The 14,997-nt window shown below is 42.9% G+C and overlaps 1 protein-coding gene across 2 annotated transcripts in view; it reads left to right on the forward strand.

Annotated features, from left to right (window-relative positions):
* The first annotated feature begins 2,504 nt into the window (after positions 1-2,504).
* Positions 2,505-14,997, forward strand: part of LAMC2 (laminin subunit gamma 2) — a 62,710-nt gene continuing 50,217 nt past the window's right edge. The window contains exon 1 of one of the 2 annotated variants that reach the window (XM_067029176.1): positions 2,505-2,566. In XM_067029176.1, the coding sequence (XP_066885277.1) occupies positions 2,530-2,566 (37 nt within the window). In that variant the 5' untranslated portion in view covers positions 2,505-2,529. Of the gene's footprint in view, positions 2,567-5,397; positions 5,606-14,997 lie in introns of those variants that run through there. The other variant, XM_059074821.2, reaches the window with a different exon arrangement.

Consider the following 14,997-nt stretch of genomic DNA (forward strand, 5'->3'; position numbering starts at 1 on the left):
TCCTTTTGAAAGTTAACTAAGGTAATGATGGAACTCAAGGCAAAAAATCAACATGTCACTTGCAATTCTATTTGGTAGGTTGGGGTGGAGAGATGACAGCTCTGTGAGGGGATTTACACAGCATGTAAAAAAAAAAAAAGCCCCCTGGACGATGACGGAACTGCAAAAGAAACAATGGACAAAGGGGACTTCCAAGGCCTCAGCCTTCCTGGTCATTCCCTGGGGAAATGCTCCAGTACCTTTCCATCTCTGTTCAGAGAACTTCTGCATAGAACGTTATCCCCACTGATACCAGGGGTTACACTCTAGATGAATGTGACTACTTTGGAAAAGGTAAGAGGAAATTCTAGGTGCTGATTTCCTAGGACAAAAGTCCAAGACGGGTTTAAAATTCATGCTCCTAAGCAAACATTTCAGAAAGGCATCTCTTTCCTTTTGTATATTGCTGAAACGGACCTCCAGAAGAGGGATCCCTAAATCAACTACACTTCAGTAAAATAAATTAAAAAACAAAAACAAAGGGCTTCCCTGGTGGCGCAGTGGTTGAGAGTCCGCCTGCCGATTCAGGGGACACGGGTTCGTGCCCCGGTCCGGGAAGATCCCACATGCCGCGGAGCGGCTGGGCCCGTGAGCCATGGCCGCTGAGCCTGCGCGTGCAGAGCCTGTGCTCCACAACGGGAGAGGCCACAACAGTGAGAGGCCCGCGTACCGCAAAACAAAACAAAACCAGAAGAGGGGTCTCCCTGCAATTCTTGGGTGGTATTTCTGCCTGAAAGCCTGAGATGACCTTCTGCTCAAAACTCTTTGGAGCTTAATAGAAACAGCAAGACGACGAGTCTGGAATCTGTGCTCTGGCTTGTCACAATTTATGCAGTCACTGATGTGTTTCTAGTTCTGCGCTTGAGTTTGCACATTTGAATTAAAGTATTGTCTTAATTATAAAATAGCTTTTTTTTTAGATTTTCTCTCGATTTTTTAAAAGTAAATTTATTTATTTATTTTTGGCTGCGTGGGGTCTTCGTTGCTACACGAAGGCTTTCGCGGGCTTCTCATTGCGGTGGCTTCTCTTGTTGTGGAGCACGGGCTCTATGTGAGCGGGTTTCAGTAGTTGTGGCGCACGGGCTTAGTTGCTCCGCGGCATGTGGGATCTTCCTGGAGCAGGGCTCGAACCCGTGTCCCCTGAACTGTCAGGCAGATTCTTAACCACCGTGCCACCAGGGAAGTCCTGAGATTTTCTCTTATTTTTTAATACTAGTTTTATTGAGGTATAATTTATAGACAATCAATTTTACCTGTTTTAAGTGTACTATTTGATTACTTTTGACCACATTCATATTTCAGAATATTTCTTTCATGCCCTCAAAATTATCCTCACACCGCATTGCAGTCAGTTCCCTACCCCTGGTAACCACTGATCTGTTTTTTTTCCTTGTAGTTTTACCTTTTCTAGAATTTCATATAGATGGAATCATATAGAATCTGGTCTTTTGTGTCTGGCTTCATTCACTTAGCACAATGCATTGAAATATATTCATGTTCTGGAAGTATCAGTAGATCATTCCTTTTTATTGCTGAATAGTATCAAGATTCTTTTTACTTTTTTGTGTAAAAATACACGTAACATAAAATTGACTGATTTTTGTCTGAATTTGAAAAAAAGATTTATTTGGGTCATATGGAAAAGCAAATAGATTTTTGTTGCCTTTTTGAAAAGCATGTGTTAATTGAAGTTAATCATAAGGATATATTCAAATCCTTCTTACCTTTATATTTTCTCTGAAATATAAGATTCCATCTCCACCACTACCCATGACTTACTTAATATGAATTTCTAAATGCAAAACTTTTGAAACATTAGGCAGGTGAATCTGAATGTGGAGGAAATTTCCAGATATGTAGCAAAAATACAAATTAATTAACTTCTGAGTAAATGTTTGTAATCAGGACATGAACCTGGATTAGACCAAGTGTTTCACAGACGTTTGAAGTTCTGATGGAATAATCAATTAGTAGAAGGGTTAAAGCAAAAAAAAAAAAAAAAATCCCATCTTTCTCTATGATATTTGTTAGTCATTATAACAAGGAAAAACTGATGGTGCTTAGTGATAATAATAGCAACAACTGTTATTATTATTATTACTAGTATTATTATTATTAATAGCTTACTTGTATAAGGCATGTTATATGCCTGGTGCTGCTCTAAGCACTATATAGGTCATTAACTCATTTAATTTTCCCAACAAATTTACTAGGTAAGTGTTCTATTATTATTGCTATGTTACAGGTGAAGAAACTGAGGCATAGAGAAAACTAAATAACCTGCCTTGGTGAGTGATGGAAGCAGCCAGGATTTGGCTCTGGGAATCTATCAGCTCCAGAGCCTTGACCTTTGACCTCTAGAGCATTCTTAACCACAGCAATGCACTCCGAAATGTTCAGATTCGCAAAGGGAGTTGACACTGTCCCTGAGGGACGTAAGAAATTAAGTCAGAGCAGAGGTTGCAAGCCTGAGCCAGACAGGCTGTTCAGATGTGTGAAGATGCCCAGAATAAGGCAAGGAGAGGAGGTAGGAACTGAGAAACACTGGAGCATTCTGTTCATATAAAAGAGGCTACTATTGGCCTGCTATCCAGGGGCCTGCTGCCCGTTTTCTACCCCAGGTCCAGATGACCCCTGGGGCTCCTTGCAGAACTAACATGTTAGGAAAGTCAGAAGTATTTGTTCAAAGTTCATTGTGACTTAGCTTTATTGATGTGAGCCAGGAGTCCACAGCCTGGTGGGGCTATAATGGAGATGTTGATAAATAACCATTGACTCCATATTGAATCCATTCAATATTGTGAATTTGTCTTTTTTATGGTGCTTTTTTTTTTTTTTTCTTTTAATCAGACTGCATGGCAGAGGGAAATATCCATGGCTTTTGGCGGGGCGGGGGGGGGGGGGGCGTATATATTTATTTATTTATTTAGACCAAACCCTTTGGCTTGTGGGATCTTAGTTCCCCAACCAGGGATGGAACCCAGGCCCTCGGCAGTGAGAGTATGGAGTCCTAACCACTGGACCTCCAGGGAATTCCCTTTTATGGTGCTTTTTAACCTGACCTAACAAAGAGCTTATGGACTTGAAACTAGATTGCCTGATTTTGAACCTTGGTTTTGCCATTTACAAGCAATGTGACTTCAAGCATGTTGCTGATCTTTCCATGTCTTTCCATGCATCTTTCTTTTTCTCATCTGTGAAATGGGGAAATTAACAGTACATCTGTTTCATAGCATTGCTTTGAAGACTGAGGGGTTATGTATAAAAGATTTACAACAGTGATGGCAAATAGGTACTGTATATTTTTTAGCTATTATTATTACTCTCCAAAAATGATGGTAGCTGGAAATTATCTGCTCCAACTTTTGAATTATAATAAAGTACAGTCATCTGTACTAAAATGAAATTCCCTTCAAGACTTTGCAGGGCTCGGCTCCTCGTTCCTGCAGGGCTGGGGAGCACTGCCCATCACTGCTGGGTAGGCGTACAAGGAACAGACAACTCAGGGACATGATTTCAGCCTCTACAATGCACCAGATACTAGAAGGGAACATTCTGAATACTGGTCTCTGTGACCTGAAACTTCAGCAGTAATCAGACACAATGAGTCTGGGGAGAGAAGAATATTTTTTCGAATCATGGACAGAATAAAAGAAAATCAAGCTTGCGATAAGAAAATTGGAGCTTCCTTCTTTTTTTTTTTTTTTTTTTTTTTTGCGGTACGGGGGCCTCTCACTGTTGTGGCCTCTCCCGTTGCGGAGCACAGGCTCCGGACGCGCAGGCTCAGTGGCCACGGCTCACGGGCCCAGCCACTCCGCGGCACGTAGGATCTTCCCGGACCGGGGCACGAACCCGCGTCCCCTGCATCGGCCGGCGGGCTCTCAACCACTGCGCCACCAGGGAAGGGAAGCCCCGGGAGCTTCCTTTCTAGTCCCCATTTTTTACTGATGGAGATTTGTTTTTTTAGAGTAGGTCTTGGCCAGTTTGCAGTAACCTACCTCACTGCTATGGGTCCTTGTTGCTGTATTCAGATCCCAGGTACTCCTGAACACCTGGTGCATGCTCCATGTTCTGTACAAAGCCATCCCTAGCTGTCCAGGCAGCCCAACCTGGCCTTGATTACACGCACAAACTGAAATCTTATACCCTTTGACACTTAATCATGTACTGTTTTGCATTGTTTTTCACCTTATGTTGTTATCATGTATGGAACTATCTAGAGAACACCCATTCGTCTATTTAGTCAGTGAACGATAGTTTATTGGGGGCTTTATTGGGGGTCTTTGCAGGCCTTGATGATGAAAAGTAGGGGTGATTGTTTTGGACAGATTGTGTGTGTGTGTGTGTGTGTATATATATATATATATATATATATATATATATATATATAATACCTCTGGCAATTAAAAAATCTCTAGTAGGAACCAAAGCTTTCTCCTTGGCAGCCACCTCTTTGAATTAGTGCCACCAGCCTCCCTAGGGAAAGGGACAATGTAGGATACACCACTTGCAGTTTCTTACCCACCTAGGACAATGGACTTGGATGACACCCACCGCTGGACTCTACGGATATTTTCTAAAGGGCGCATAGAGAAGGGCGTGAGAAATATGCTCTATGATGTAAAAAGAATATAAAATCTGGATCCCCTTTCCTAGTCAGTCCAACAGAACATTAACTGAGCACCAAGTGCATGCTGGGTACCATACTAGCTGTTAGTGATGCAGAATGGTGCCTGGCCTAGTACAGACTGGTGGGAGGCCCACCAATCAACAGATGACTTAATGAGTTACTAGGCCTGGGGACCCAGGAGAGGAACCTTGGTCCAGCCAGGTGATGGTGAGGCATAGAATGAGGGGTCACCAGAGGGGATAGACTGGGGTAGGGCTACTGTATTTCAGAGAGAGGTTGAGCCTAGGCTGGAGGGTAAAGGGGACCCTGTTGTGACTGTTGGACTGGCCTGTTTTCCTTGATGTCTTTCAGACCAGAGCTGATCACAGCTGCTGGCTTATTTCTGAGTTTGCACTCATGAGACTGGGCCTCCCGGTTGGAGGAAGGGGCAGGCTGCTAGCTACCTCCGAATTCTGCCCTGAACCACCCTGGGAGAGAAGGGGGGCTCAGGGGGATCTGGCACATTCCTCCAGAAGGATCGCTGGGCCGAGGCCTCTGCACCACACCCTCGGCCCAGGCCAGGTGTGCGCCCTTCTTGCTGCGAGGGGGGAGCCTGGCAGCTGGGGTGAGCGCTTTTACAGCTCCGCGTGTGCTGTGTGTTTGTCTGCTTCCCGAGGGCTGGGTCCTCCTTATTCACAGGTGAGTCACACCCTGAAACACACGCTCTCTTCCTGTCAGAACTGAGTCAGGTAGGAGAGTCGATAAAACCACCTGATCCAGGAAAAGGAAGGCAGAGCCGAGCGCAGAGTGAAAGCTCCCAGCCGCGAGGCGCAAGGGCAGCACCCCTGCAGCGGCTGACTGTGCGGCCCGGCCCAGCCATGCCTGCGCTCTGGCTCAGCTGCAGCCTCTGCTTCTCCCTCCTCCTGCCTGCAGCCCGGGCCAACTCCAGGACGCCAGGTGAGTCCCTTCCAGGAGGCAGCGCTGGGCTGGGAACTGGCCTTTGCTTGCGGACCGTGATGGCTGCACGCACCTCCGAGGAGCCCCACTTTGTGAGAACCTCTTTAGAGCTCCCTCCTCCTGCCCCATCTGGGGCTCCTCCAGAGATTTGTTTACAACAATATTATATATTGTTTACTAATACTATATAAAGCTGTCTGATTTTAAAATATGAAGCCAATAGATCGTGCCAAATCTTTCCTTGCTTTAAAATTGTTCCTTCTTGATTGCTTTTTTGATCAAAGGGCTTCTGTTTGATCAGTAATAGCAAAACATGTTGGTATATAAATTCTCTTCCCAATGTGTGTTTTTACGGACGGGATTTTGGTGAGAATGCTTTCTGTGACTGTGAGCCCCACAAAGATTGAAAAGGAATCTCTTCAGTCATCCTTCTGGAATTCCCGTTTCTTTGGGATGGAAAATGAGTTAAGAGTCTTAACAATGCTTTACTTTTGCATGACATTACTTTTTATAGTATTTTCACATAACATTCATTCAACAGGCATTTATTGGGCACCTATGTCATAGGTCATTTGATCTTATCTAGGGCACCCAGTGGCTGTCACTTCATGAGAAGTTCAACGCCTATAAACAAAACTTTCTGGGCACCTAGCAATGGTTTACTGTATGCATGTGTCAGCTATGACAACACATAGAGGGTGTTTTCCTTAAGTTTTACTGAGTAGTCACTTAGTTTTACCAATGATATTTGCCTGTGTAATTACCCCAAATTCTCAGGTTTATTTTTGCCTCTTGTATCTCATGGCATTTCAATAATTATCTCAATAGGTCCAAGAGCCATCTTCACACATGTGCATGTGTGAACATGAGACCAGGTTCATGGGTTCATGGAATTCTCTTAGATATTTCAATTATTACTTTGCAGTCTGGGTGATGCTGCCTGAATTGTATTTGAATGGCATGAATGTTTTAGCGTGTGTTTGAATGCATTTGATACAGTCTTTTTCTTTTTTTCCTAAGATAATATTGGAATTAACTTACAACCCATCATCCTTGACTACCATTTAAAAACCACTTGTGAAAATGATCATGTGGGTTAGAGTCCCTCAGAATAAATAACTTTAACCTAGTGAGAAACATCCTAAAAGTAAGAACAGTCTTTGAATATTAGAATTCAGAGGAACTGCTTATGGATCAACTACTAGAATTCCTTGGTTTAAAAAAAGAAAATATGGAAATGGATTTGCACAAAGCTACATAAGCAGCTACTGGCAGAGACACATCTGGCACTTGATCCAGTGGTTCTTAGACTGGAACTTTAGGGACCACATTATAAAAGTAATAAGGGAACAAGTTGCATATGTTTTATATGATGAGTAACTCTTGAAGCAATTTCCTTTTTTGGCTGTAGCTGAGTGTATGTGTTAGCATTAGATAACAGAAACAAATATGTAGGGTGATGAATTGTTTAATAAAATAACTGTTTAATAAACTGTTTAATAAAATCAGACTCAGGATGACAGAGTTTGGACTCTAACTTCTCAAGGATGGACAAGCTCTGAGTATTCCATCTACATCATTAAGTCAGAAGCAGTGTTTAGGCTCATTTCCAGACTTTTCCCTTCCTTAAAGACAGGCCACTTAAAATACTAGGCTGCCTCCTCAAAGGGCTTCATTTGGGGCTCAATGAGAGGGTGAAAAGTTTGTGTTAGGCTAGAGCACACATGCTTTCCCATTTATGGGATGCTGTGATGTAGTGGGAGTTGGACGGAAAGTATGGTGCTTGCTACCTCCCCAAGTGACCTGCATCTGTGCACCTCTGCAAGCCTAAAGCAGTGATATTGCTTCCTGGGTGTTCCCTTGCAAGTGAAATTATGGTGTTAGATATAATCAGAGTTGGTCTCAGCTAAAGCACAGGTTTTAGAGTCAGCCTGACCTGGCTTCAAAATTTGGCTGATTCACTTACTAGTCCCTTAATCGTAACCATTCAGGTTCCTCAGCTGCTTGGAGTCTGCTCTTTGCCTGTTAAGTGGAGGCAATAGTGCTGTGTATCCTTGCAGGTCTGTTGCAAGGATGAGATGTTACTCTAAAGTGCCTTAAAATGCCTAGAACCACGTTTCTTCAAAAGGTCTGATGCTGGGCTTCCCTGGTGGTGCAGTGGTTAAGAATCCGCCTGCCAATGCAGGGGACACGGGTTCAAGCCCTGGTCTGGGAAGATCCCACATGCCACGGAACAGTTAAGCCTGTGCACCACAACTACTGAGCCTGCGCTCCAGAGCCCGCGCGCCTCAACTACTGAGCCCGTGCGCCACAACTGCTGAGCCCGCGTGCCACAACTACTGAAGCCCGCACTCCTAGAGCCCGTGCTCCACAACAACAGAAGCCACCGCAATGAGAAGCCCGAGCAGCACAATGAAGAGTAGCCCCCACTAGCCGCAACTAGAGAATGCCAAAGTCTGATGTAGTGAACTCCGATGCTTAGAGGTCATTAAGAAAGATAGAGACTCCCCTTCAGGAGCTCACAGTTGGTGTGAATGTGGGTGTGGCTCCAATGGTCTGGATCATAGTTCACTTGGGGAGGTGCGACTGGAGAAGGGAGATAGGAATGAGACTAGAAATGTAGCCAAGAATCTGGTTGTGAAGAGCCTTATGTACCAGTCTGTGCCATTAGGTTGGTACCCTGTAGGCAAAGAAGGGTTGTGGTTGCAGATGTTTTGTAAGTGGAGTGGGTGTGGTCAGATTCATGTTTAAAAGATCACTCACTTAAGGGCTTAGAGGATGGAGTTGAGCTAGGAGAGGCAAACAAACGGCCATTGCAATAATCCAAATGAGAGGTGATGAGGGCTTACCTCATGGTGGTGGAATAGTCAAGAGGAAACAGATCAAGGAGACATTTAGAAGGTAAAATTGGAAGAATCTGGTGATCCAATGAGTGTGTGCGTGTGTTAGGGATAATAGTAAGGGAAAATTGTGAGAAATGAGGAAGAGTCCAAGATGGGTCCAAGGCTTCAGGCTTGTGTAGTTGGCTAGACAGTGATGCCGTTAGAGGAAATGAGGACTATAAGAGACGATCAGATTTGGGAGCGAGGCGGGGCGATGGATGAAGTGAAGGAAGTGAGTTTCTATGGGGATCTGTTGTATTTGAGATGCAAGTGGGGAAGTCCAGTGAACAGCTGGAGCTATGATTTTGAAATTTAGAAGAAAGTCAAACAATATAAAGTTGGGAGCCCAAAGGTGGAAAACAAAGCCTCGACAATAGATGAGACCACCCGGGACAAAGAGGCAAAAGAAACCTCAACACTTAACAAGGAGATGGAAGAACAGTGAAGGAGAACACGAGGAAGGGGCATTGAGGCTAGAGGAGAATCAAGAAAGGAGAGTTTTGTTAGCCCAAGGAAGAGTTTCACCAATGTAGGAGTCGTAAATGGTACTCAGAGGTAGAAATATGAATACACAAAGAATGAGGACTAGGAGACACTGGTTGGATTCAGCCACCAGGTAAGTTTTGAAGCAATTGTTCGAGAATGGTGAGCTCAGAATTGAAGATTATTTAAATCACTAATTTAGTTTCTCCCACGGCCTGATGCTAGAAAAGAAGTGCTGTGCAGAGTGGAAAGGACCCCTGGAAAGGTTTACACTCTCATAGGTTCTGTTATTAAATGTTTGAAGTGGTACAGTATCATGTGTAGGGGTGCAGGCTCTGTAGTAAGACTGCCTGGGTTCAAATCCTAGCGCTGTCCTTTACCACTTAAGGGACTGAGGTAAGCTACCTTACGCGTTACTCGGTTTCCTCGTCTCTGAGATGAGGGTAATACATTGTTGTGATTATTATATGTAAAACATTTTGCACAGCGCCTAGTAAACACTCACTGTGTTCGATATTATTGTTATATAACTAACTGCTCTGCCAGTGCTGAATGTCAGTATAATGCCTTTTGTGTTTTAAGTGGTAAAGTTTTGGAAGAGGCTCCTTTCATTTGTCCAGGAAAGGTGATGAGGAGCCCTTTGGCTCAGGCTGAAATGAACCCTAAATTTTACCCAATGAAACAAATGGAATTCCTGACAAGGAACCCAAAGCATATTGGAATTTCAAGATTGGGTTTCATATCATTTCTTTTTGTCTTTTGTCAGCCAGACCTCAGCACATATAGATTCAGCACATCTGTTACTCTCTAGAACATGCCCATGTATAAGATGACCCCGACATAAGATGATCTCTCGCTTCTCAATGGGAAGATCTCCCTCTCACACCATCAAAAAAAAAAAAAAAAAGAAAGGGGTTGGTTAACTTTTTTTTTTTTTTTTTTTTTTGCCACACTGCACTGCATGCAGGATCTTAGTTCCCAGACCAGGGATCAAACCCATGCCCTCTGCAATGCAAGCACGGAATCTTAACCACTGGACCACCAGGGAATTCCCAGTTTGGCTAACTTGATTATGAAACATGGAGCAATATAGATGTAGTGGTCGTGTGTCTCTTTACGTTTAATTTAGTAAATTAGTTTTACAAACATATTTAAGGTCACATAATCTGTAAAATAATAACTTAGAAGTATTCATTTGTTCACTTACATTTCATGTGGTAATTATATTCAAATTCCATCTTTAATACTCCTAAAGCCACTTTAATGCCGTTTTTTCTCTACTTCAGACCAGGTGACTTGAGACACAGCTCTATCTGAGTTTGCTTTTGCTGCTGTCACTGGAAAGTACACCATTTCAGAACATGAAAAGGATTTTTAAATTATCCCGAAGCACACACTGTGATCGTCACAGCATAATCATCTTGAAAGTCTTACTTATGACGGCTTTCAGCACTCACAACTGTGGGATGAAAAACAATTATGAGAATTAAGTTTGATAGCTTGGCCTCTTTCTTGCTAATAAATACCTAAAACATCGATTGAGGTCATTTCAGGTTAACATGTCTTCCCCAAATAATACTTTATTTTAAAAAGGAAGTAATTGAGAAAGTGCTGTATGATATGAGAGATTTTGAAAAGACTTAAATGTGGCCTTATATTCACCTTATATTCTAGTATGTATAGTAAAGGGGAGTGTAGAATTGGGTTGGAGTGTAAGCTGGAGACTCCCATGTAAGCTTAAATTCTGAGTGCCCTGAACTGGGGGCAGCCACTGGTTTAGCTCCAGTGATCCAAGAAGCTGAGGATGAATGTTGATTTGTGATCAGTGTTTATGGGAAAGTCAGGAGCATGGAATTAAGATGTTGAGGCCATCCTGGGAATATTTTTCCCATTTAAGTTCTTAGTGGCTCAACTATACTGACATTTTTTTTTCCTAGAGAAATTTTCAAGGACAAGACTTGAACCATCTATTACAGACCAGTGTAGAAATAGGAGCTCCATAGATTCTGGAATACTCTAATTTAGTCACAAATTAGACCTAGCAGATTACTGAATCATTACTGGGCTGTGTTCTAATATAACCCCCAGGTACATGATGTAATATTTGAATCACAGCCAAAGCCAAAAGCTGAGTCTCTTCTGTGTCTCTGGGTGACTGTATGTCTGTATAGGTGCCTCCCCAACTAACAGGTGCTTCCTTATGTCGTGAAAGAAGAAAAGACTGGTTCTTTCTCTAACATTGATCATGTGAGGACTCCTGCAGTATCAGAGGAAGGTGGAGATCAATTGGGCAAATGTACACATATCCTGGACTTCTTCAGGCTTGTCGACCACTTACAGAAACCCAACTGTTTCTTTTGCAGGTTTTATTTTTAATTCACTGTGTGAATATGGATACTCACATTCTAAAAAAAAAATGGCAACCAAATAATTTCCCACACTAACTTAAACATTAGAAAAATGATGAAATCTTCAGCTGCACTTATATGGGGTATTTCTTACAAAAAGTTTTGCATGTTTCACCGCTTTCTTCTCTTATTACAACATCATGGAACTAAATGAGAATGGCCCTTAAGGGTTTTCTACAGGAGCTTCTCCTTTTATAGTTAAGGAAAATGACACTCAGAGAGGCAAAGCAGCTGTCCAAATTCTCATGGTTGGTTATAACAGAGCTGGGCTCCAGCATGTATGACCCTCATTTATAGACTGGAAAATTGAGGCACAGGAAAATTATTGCCTTGACCAGAGCCAGGCAGTTAATAACGGGATCCGATTTCAATCGCTAGTTTAATTTTCTTTAACAAGATATCCCCTTGGCTTATTTCTCATTCTTTTAGAGACTTTTCATTTAAATCAATTTTCAGACCTGATGGAATCTTGATGTATTATAAGAACATCCCTTATGCTTCTAGTGGGACATTTGTTCAGACATCTCTATCTGTGTGAGTCAATAGAGTGGCCTTTCCTTTAAAAATGTCAGCCAACAGCAGGTTAAAACCAAGCACAAACTCCAGTCCCTGGAGCCCTGATAAGAGAACAGATTTCAGGATACCACCAAGTTTCCTCTTCTCTTTGTTCAACTCTGTTTATAGATTATCACACAGCTTGGAATCGACCAAGTGGCTCAGGACAGTTGAGGGACAGCAATAAGCCTTTCTGCTTCACCTGTCGGTGTTTTGAATTTATTTATTTATTTATGGCTCTGTTGGGCTTTGTTGCTGTGTGCGGGCTTTCTTTAGTTGTGGCGAGTGGGGGCTACTCTTCGTTGCGGTGCGTGGGCTTCTCATTGCGGTGGCTTCTCTTGTTGTGGAGCGCGGGCTCTAGGCACGGGGGCTTCAGTAGTTGTGGCTCATGTGCTCAGTAGTTGTGGCTCGCGGGCTCTAGAGCGCAGGCTCAGTAGCTGTGGTGCACAAGTTCAGTTGCTCCGCGGCATGTGGGATCTTCCCAGACCAGGGCTCGAACCCGTGTCCCCTGCATTGGCAGGTGGATTCTTAAGCACTGCGCCACCAGGGAAACCCCTGAATTTATTTAAGAATCGTTGTGTCCAGAGGTATTTTCTCTCTCTGCTGGAGACTATTGGTATATATTTTGAAGTCTTTCAGTTTCACGGCCAGAGAATTGACCATTAAGCTTCATAACGTATTTACTGCTCTTTCAAATTACTACCCGTTTTGCTCTTGAGTAAAGGAAACTCCTAATGTTTAAAGATCATTTCTCATTTCAATAGGCTAGTCTACTTTGTGAGAGCAGTGGATCCAACAGCATCCCAAAGCTGCCGCTCTTGCCTCCTCCAGGGGGTTGTACGTGGGACATGGTAGGAGGGGGTCTTCATGTGCTGAGATCTGAGGGGACAGAACCCAGGCCACGGATGACCTAGCGTGGGAGATGACAGCAGAGCAGCAGCCCATTTGTCCAACTGGGATGCAGGGCATGTTGCTCCCACTTCCTGCTGGAGGCTTCATGGTCCAAACTCTTCTCAGAATATTTGTTATTCTCTTTATGGATCGATACAAATGGCTGGGTTCCTAAAGACCATTTAATTCATTTTTCTGTCTTTAAGCAATACAATTTTAATTTACTATTTTCAAATGGATTTTTTCAGCAATGAATCTTTAAGGAAGGTGTTATAAGTGCATTCCATACTTTTTCCAACATTGTAATGTACATGAATTGCCACGTTCTTTTGGCAAAACTAAGAGCTCTAGTGGTGCATAGTAAGCATGCACATACCTAAATGTGTGTATCTTTGTGAAGGAATGTAGTGATAGCAAAAAATCTCTGGCTAATCTCCTTGTACAAAAATATCTTGTTCATAAAAGCAATGAAAGGTTTAAAGAGGACAAATCATTAGGTAACTTTTTTTTAAGGAGCCAACAAAACACAAATTTAAGCAATTGAAAAACCACATTTAATGTATACTCGGAAAAGCATTTCAGTACAAATCAGAATTGCGTTTTAAACTTTTCTTTATTCAGACTCGTCATCCATGATTTAGTTATTTATTTATATATTTTATTTTTTTTTTAACATCTTTATTGGGGTATAACTGTCTTACAATGGTGTGTCAGTTTCTGCTTTACAACAAAGTGAATCAGTTATACATATACATATGTCCCCATATCTCTTCCCTCTTGCGTCTCCCTCCCTCCCACCCTCCCTATCCCACCCCTCTAGGTGGTCACAAAGCACGGAGCTGATCTCCCTGTGCCATGCGGCTGCTTCCCACTGGCTGTCTGTCATGATTCCTTTCCTTTTGGTCCTCACTGCTTCAGGGGCTACCTCTAGCTGTCCTGGACTCTCTAATGTCCTTTACTTCAGCTGCTTCTTAAAGGGGACATATGTCACCTTTTCCTGGGCCATGTAGCAAGTGCTCAAAGAACACTGTGCTCTTTGATTAACAGTCAGATGTGCTTTCTGTATTGGGATGCTTTCCTTTACAGATGATCTCATGGAGATATAGAAATTTCTACAGCAATTTCTGTGGTCAGAAGGGTGTAGGGTTACATGCGGTGATAGAATCCTCACCGCGGTCACCGTTGATCACACCCTGTAGCTGACATCAGCTGTCTTGGATTCGAGCCCTTAAAGACGCCGGGTGTAAGAGAAGGGAGCCTCTCCTGTGTCCCGTGTGTCCTAACCTTCTCTTCCCTCTCACCTTTGCTGCTCAAAGACAAAAACTGGCATCCCCAATGCCAATTCTCTGTTCACTGGGGCTTCTTTCCCTCTCCCCGCTGCCTGCCTGGGCCCTGGCGGGGTGTTAGGGAAGACATCTCCAGGTGTGGTCTCCTGGTCTAGTCCCCACCAGGCTGAGTCATGCATTTCTAAGTCTAGGTTATAATAAAATGTGCTATGAACTCTTGATGAAAATAGGTGACTGCTTTTAAGCCATAGTCATTCAGAAGGAAAATGTGGTCATCCGAGTTTCATTGACTCTTGATGACTTAGAGCTGAAAAGATTTGTCCATGTTCTAGCCTTTAAAATTGCCCATGCGATTAGAACACTGACCTCTGTTGTTCCTCTCCTCAGAGCACTTCACGTCTCAGGCTAACCTGCGCTGCTTGGACATTTACACGTCCAGGGAAACAAAACGATCAGGCAGGATAGGGCACCAGTGGTCCTGGCTGTGCTGGCCTAAAAGACAGCTGTGAACAATGTGAGGCAGAGAAAGGAATTCAGTTAAAAAACTCTTAGCGAGGGACGTGCCATTTCAGTTTTCTTATTCTATTTAGAAAACATATTGTGACAGACCTGAAGAATCTGAAACTGGAAGCAGTCACACATCACACCATAACATTCAAGATCACTTTAAATGATGAAATGTTCAGATTTTGTTTTAAAGTATTTACCCAAGCTGAGAAACATATTAAGCTTTGGAAAGAAAAATCTCATGGAGGAGGTTTTAAATCTAAAAAATATGAGCATTTTCATCGTTTTCTTATAGTTTAAGAAAAATACTCATCTTGTCATCCTGAGTATCTCAGATTTGGAGGTAATTTCAACAATTGCTTTTCTTCTGAAAATTAGCA

Source organism: Kogia breviceps, chromosome 1 (genome assembly GCF_026419965.1).
Source record: "Kogia breviceps isolate mKogBre1 chromosome 1, mKogBre1 haplotype 1, whole genome shotgun sequence".
In the NCBI taxonomy this organism is placed as follows: Eukaryota; Metazoa; Chordata; class Mammalia; order Artiodactyla; family Physeteridae; genus Kogia; species Kogia breviceps.